At 38.3% G+C, this 6,775-nt stretch overlaps 1 protein-coding gene across 1 annotated transcript in view; it reads left to right on the top strand.

The window, feature by feature from the left end:
- The first annotated feature begins 3,125 nt into the window (after positions 1-3,125).
- The window catches only part of LOC127429270 (programmed cell death 1 ligand 2-like), a 16,580-nt gene continuing 12,930 nt past the window's right edge, over positions 3,126-6,775 (top strand). The window contains exon 1 of the mRNA XM_051678217.1: positions 3,126-3,184. Coding sequence (XP_051534177.1) covers positions 3,164-3,184 — 21 coding nt within the window. The 5' untranslated portion in view covers positions 3,126-3,163. The remainder of the gene's footprint in view (positions 3,185-6,775) is intronic.

The following is a 6,775-nucleotide window of genomic DNA, read 5'->3' as shown; positions in this document are numbered from 1 at the left end:
CCACTTACATTTTTGCTGTTTCATGAATTGTTTTACTGTTTAAATTTAGGTTATACTTGGCTTTAATTGGCTGCTTAATGGCAGGTTACTGTTGTGACAACTTACCCCAATAAGTGTGCCTGCATACCCTGTTACTGGGCCAATGGCTTTTTGGAAGCCAAGACTTTAAGGTTTGTGCCTATACAGAAAGAGACGTTCAAAAATAAACATACCCTGACAAATAATGTGTTTTTTTGTTTTCCTGTAACCATGTGTGTTGAAGTCCCTGTATTTTCCAATGTCAAACGGTAATCCACAGGTAAGTAAAATGAGCACACCAAACATGTCTGAAAAAACACAACACAAGAATGTTCACATACTGCATCAGGTGTCTTCCTATCAAGAAAAAGAGGAAAAAAACTACAAAACACAACGAAACGCATCACAACAAAACAGATACAATCATAAAAAATAACACTATTCAAATTGATGTGGCCTGTGGAAATTTCCACCAACATATCAATATAACGTTTACAGGTCTATCACGGATTAACTCGGGAAACCCAGAAAAGTGATGGAATTCCATTAATCAACGATGGGCAGGAAGACGATCACATCCCAAAATATTCCATCTACACAAGATCTGGAATGCCCTATAGGCTGATTACATGAGAACATTTCAGAACTATTCAAATTAGGTGGTGTAGCCTATTATGTTCTTGCCTTAAGCATTATAAACAAAATCCCCTGGTGTTGTTTACAGTCACAAGAATAAATTCAAGCTACAAATACAGTATAAGTAACATTATAGTAAGTCACTGAATATATAAGAAATATCACATCAAGCAAGAATGCTGTAGAACTGAGTATCAATACAAGAGAACGATGCTTTTATGACAGTACTATAAGGCCACATCCACACTAATCCCTTTTCGCTTCCTAACGTCTTAATTTTCCAAAGTATGTGGCAGCCTAGTCTCAGCCTCAGACGGCACTCCCACAGTCCATGCTGTACGTCTGATGCATATAGCAAACAAAACTTGAAAACGTTTTCTCGATCAACTCAGCGCAAATCTGATTGGCTGGTTCGATGGAACTTCCGCGAGTAGACGCACACAGGATGTTTTATCAGTCAGTCTGGAATCCGAGTTGTGTTTACAAGGTTCTGTGTTGATAGAATGAGCTCTTTTGAGGATGAAATAATCGCAGAATTTGCCCAAGTTTGCCAGTTTAGTGATATAAAATCTTTTAAAGATATTCAGATTTTTTTTGGGGGGGAACAAAGTAGAAAGTGAAGCGGATTTCCACGAGCAGAGTTGCATTTTCTGTTTTGTTTACTTTACTATATAATGAGGTTTTCCGCGGCCTGATCTCACATACAAATCGGCAAGTGTGTGCCGATTTTTCTTTAGCCGAAATCGGTATACATCGATCGAATTTGTAAACACTGCCCCCAGAGGCTAAAGCGGTAAGTGTTTCAGAGCATATAAACAAGTGTGACATCCATTTATATCCAGGAGAGTTCGCCAGAAGCCATTTGTAAAAAGAATTGTTTTCAGCTGTACAGGGTGTAAAACAGTGAAGAGAAATGCTATTTAAACCCAAATCTAACCATAACCATTAGTAGAGACAAAATGCAATGTTAGGAATTAAAATGCATTTGTTTATACAAACATGATTACTTCCTTGTTTGAATGGAAATTGAACTGTGGTCTCCCATGCAACATTACATTCCCTTGTGGCACAACTGGTAGCACGTTGCACCACAAGGGAAAGTAATTGTTGTTGAGCCGTTCCAAATATGTCCGATGGGACATAAGGCATGTCAGTGAGTCGGTATACTGTTGCCGATCCTAGGGTACCAGAACTTTCGGAAACAGCATGCCGACTTCCCGTGTGATCATGTTGTTTTCTGTGCTGCACTTAGACTAACTACACATTTATTGCTTTTCTCCCATGTGTTTTCTGTGCAATCGCCCACGGAGACTCCGTGCCATTATATAAATAATTTCTTTCCCCATGACGGTGTTTTATTATGGTATGATACATCTCTGATAACCACGCCCCTAAACACCCCGTAATGACAAAAGCAACTGTGATTGGTCGCTTTATATGTCAGTTAGATGGTTTTTCCTGTCTAAATGGGAAGATCTTGGCCAACTGAAGCTGGTTTATAGCCCAGACATTTGCTATTATCGTAGGTCTGGCTATGCGAGACTAGCGGTAGCCTATTGCAGAGCGTTTTCAAAATGCTCAGTTTTCGTTGGAGGAATACGGTGTTGTAGTAGTAATAAGAGGTATAAACATTGCAAATCAATGCATTTTTGCAAAATCGTGCTTGCATAACTAGAAGCATCTAGGTTCAGGTACTTGCATTGAATTTGTTTCAGCCTTTAGTAAAACAGCAATTGGAAGTAATCCCTTACTTTACTTTTCTCTATGAAAAAGTAATTTAATGACAATAATTAATTACTTAGTAATGCACTACACCCAACATGCAATCAAAAGTCATACACAAACTCACAGTCTTCACGTCTATTTGCACACCGTGTGGCCAAATACCGGAAATACGTAAGACAAGTGGGTAAGTAGGCAAATCCAAAACCACAAGTGGGGGTATTGGGACAGGGCCTAAGTGAGTAGTAATCGGCTGGTCATGTGATCCGAACAAGGCAGCCCCCATAAGAGGACCCTCTCCATGTAGAATAAAACAGCTTTTATAAAATTTCTGATATGACTGATGAACCTTATGTCATGTGATTTTATACATGTGTTTCAAAATTATCACTATTCCTCTAGGAGTAAAACTATTTTAATGTGGTCAAGCAGTCTGCATTACCAATCAGATTGGAGGACAGGAACAAATATGTTTCAAAAGTACTACATAGATCTGGTCTGTGAAGGGTTAAACTCATAACTACAGTAAATCGAAACACTTTTCAGTTGTTATAGTCCAAGGAGGATCCTTGCACAACTGAATTCTGGAGCAGGGAAAGTGATAGTGATACCAGATACCTGATTCCTTAGTTCATTGTAGGCATGACGTGATTGGCTGTAGGTCAGCATGGCTCAACCAATCAGCAGAAAGAACAGGAGTTCTTGAAAAGCTTTTATGGCTGTTCCTCTCAAGAAGTCCCGCAGTAATAAGTGGAAGAGCTCAGAGGCTATAAGCAGCTGTTCATACATGATGTTCATAATACATGTTGTAAGTAAACATTTTACAACTACTAAACAAACTAAACTGATCTTTACTAATGATTTAGCTGCACTTCTAATGATGATCATGATTTGTGAATTATTTATTTACTTGTTTATTTTGTTTCATTTTCATTATAATTCACAACCCTAGTGCATAGACTGTGTGATAATGAGATATTTAAACACTTCCTATGTGAAGGTGGTTTTGCACTTCAATAGAGGCAGTTTATATATATATATATATATATATTATTGATAGTGTAGTACAGAACAGTGGCATTAAAGTAACATGTTCAAATGCATGTTGATTATTTTAATAATGAAATCACATGGGTTTTGACATTTACAACTTAAATGTCACTGTTATAGAGGGCACAGTGTTCCTTCCTTTTGTTCTACATTCAACACAAGGTTGTTTACTGTAAAGCAGACTGACTTCATTTTGCACTATTTGAAGAATATCTTGTATCCCTATTTTTACAGTTGACACAGGACTCAACTTGTCATATCTTATAGGCAAGTAGCTAAAAGCCATAAAATGTTACCATGGTACTACCAGCTGATATCATCACTGTACCATGGTACTGTACTTTGACTTTAATTTGCAATTTCTTTAAATCTACAATTTATTATATAGCACATTAATGTAATTGGGCCATGTAGCACAGCACACACTTAAAATACTCAACATGCACAGTATTTCACAGTATTTAAGACCAGGCTTAGTTAGGTAATTAATATTGTTAAAGGTATATTCCAGGTTGAATACAAGTTAAGCTCAATCGACAGTATATCTGGCATAATGTTGATTACCACAAAATTTAATGGAAGTGAATGGGGCCAAGTTTCAGAGGGTTTAAAGACCGAAATGTGAAGCTTATAATTTTATAAAAGCACTAACATTAATTCTTCTGTTAAAATGTGTGTATTATTTGAGCTGTATAGTTGTTTAAATCATCATTTTAGGGTTTTAGGCACTACGGCATTATGTCAGCATGGCAACAGTGTTCTAAAATTGGCTATAACTTTACACAGATGTGGTTAGTAAGTGATTTTATCACACTAGAATCATATTAACATGCATATGGTTTACGTCTTGTAGCTATACTTTTTGAAACATTTACGGATTGGCCCCATTCACTTCCATTGTAAGCGCCTCACTGTAACCCAGGTTTGTGTTTTTTTTTTTTTTTTTTTTTTTTTTAAAGAAAAGGAGGAAAGAGTTGAAACTAATTTCTGGGGTACTCATTATGACACAAAGGCTATCGCTTGAGCTTAACTTGTATTAAACCCAGAATATTTCTTTAAGATTTAAACTTGTGAACTGATAATCCCACATGTGTATTCTTAAAGGGATAAGTCACCCAAAAACCTTATACAATGAAAGTGAATGGTGACTGAGGCAGTGATTCTGCCTCTTCTTTTGTGTTCAACAGAAGAAAGAAAATCATATGGGTTTGGAACAATGCAATTGCATAGAAAGTGGCGGTGGTAGCATAGTGGATAAAATATCTGTGTGGATATCCCAAAGGCTATTGGTTGAAAGCCAACTTTCAATCAGCCCTTGTGCAAGTCACTAAACCCTGCCTTGCCCAAGGGTTACTGGGATTATTTTATCCTGGTAAATCCTGATATACCTCTAATTAAGTGTGTTTGACTGTATGTAACTCTGTTGTTAGAAAACGGTAAAGTAGATATACTAGACTAGACTGTGTGTGTGTGTGGTGGTGGGGGTGGTGGGGTGGGGTGTGTATGTTTATGAAATCATGTGGGTGTTACCTCACTTCAAACCACAAGGGTATTTTTTTTTATTTAATCTCACTCAATCTTTCATTTTTCCCTTGTGATATGAACTATAGAAATTGGGGAAAATCAAGTTCAAAGTCACTAGTTTCCTGCTCGTGCAGGATTAACACTTGCCCAGAAAATCTTTCAAAGCGATTGTGATATCATTCCTTTCAGTTTGACTGTTTATACGATGTGATATGTCATAGGGTTATGGTTTGCATGTGCTGTCGGGAAGGCACGTATTTGCACACAGCTCAAAACTAGATTGACAACTTTGATGTTGTCTAAACAAAGCCATTAAACGCTAATTATAAATAATACGTTTGAAGGTTACACATAGATAGACGGATAGAGAGAGAAAGATACATTTCAAGCAGATTAAAGGCCTTGTTTACTTTTACATTTTTGAATTTGTTTTTGATATTTGGAGTTTGAATAGTCTTGGCGCAATTGAAAATTCCATTAAAGGTGCTGTAAGCGATTTTAGCCATTCTACTTCCACGAGACTGAGCCGTTGGATTAGCCACGCCCCCTCTTTCCAAATCCCCGCAGTACAAAGATAACAAATGAGCTTTATTGAGGCTGACATCATGCATTTAAAACAACAGCAGCAAAATAGCACCCTCAACAGACAACTTTTATGAACAACATGGCATAAAATTGGCATTAAGCCTCAATAATCTGCTGCAACTACAATACTATGAGAACGCGCAATATGATTGACAGGTCGAAAGCGTCATTGTCCACAGACCGCGGACAAATTTTTATTTGCTGTTTACAGAGTCCAGTGCTATCACAGAGACCTGTGAGATCTCACAACACTTATTTCATTCATATCTTTCAGGGAGTAGGAACATTTTTTTCCATGAAAAAATCGCTTACAGCACCTTTAATGCAAGTCTATGGGATTTTGGGGATTTTTGAACGTCCGCTCTGCAAAAACTCATAGCAACCTGAGTCAAAACAGCCCGAAGGTCTGTGCCAAGTCTGGTGAATGTAACTTGACAGCTCTAGTGGGAGCTACATTCAGACATTTTTGTCATGGTTTAAGAGATTTTGGAAAAACCCTAAATCATATCTGCAGAATACCAGTATATTGACTTTGTTAAGCCAACATAAATAAAGACTGCAGTTGTCTCAGTTTGTGGTTGACTTCACAATGGCAGATGATCTGAATACCTAGAGAGCAGAATGGGTGATTGCAGATATAATGCTTATATATGGAAATGTAATGGAGGTAACCCCCCCAATAATCAAAACAAGCAAGTACAACCCCCAATATCTATACCATGATCAATGGAAACATGTAAATGCTTCACATTGCAACCCACCCAATGTTCAAGCCAAATCTACACCCTTGGTTATCATCAAAAGTCTATACAAATTTTTTTTAATTATTTTCTCCCCAATTTGGAATGCCCAATTCCCAATGCGCTCTAAGTCCTCATGGTAGCGTAGTGACTCGCCTCAATCCGGGTGGTGGAGGACGAATCTCAGTTGCCTCCGCGTCTGAGACCGTCAATCCGCGCATCTTATCACGTGGCTTGTTGAGCGCGTTTCCGCGGAGACATAGCGCATGTGGAGGCTTCACGCTATTCTCTGCGGCATCCACGCACAACTCACCACGTGCCCCACCAAAAGCGAACCACATTATAGAGACCACGAGGAGGATGCCCAACGTGACTCTACCCACCCTAGCAACTGGGCCAACTTGGATGGAACTCGTGAATCCAGGGGTGTTAGTCAGCGTCAATACTCGCTGAGCTACCCAGGCCCCCTGCCGATAGTTTTTATTTTTTATTTAAAAAAT

Source organism: Myxocyprinus asiaticus, chromosome 38 (assembly GCF_019703515.2).
Source record: "Myxocyprinus asiaticus isolate MX2 ecotype Aquarium Trade chromosome 38, UBuf_Myxa_2, whole genome shotgun sequence".
NCBI classification, from domain to species: domain Eukaryota; kingdom Metazoa; phylum Chordata; class Actinopteri; order Cypriniformes; family Catostomidae; genus Myxocyprinus; species Myxocyprinus asiaticus.
This window is presented reverse-complemented; position numbering and strand designations above follow the sequence as displayed.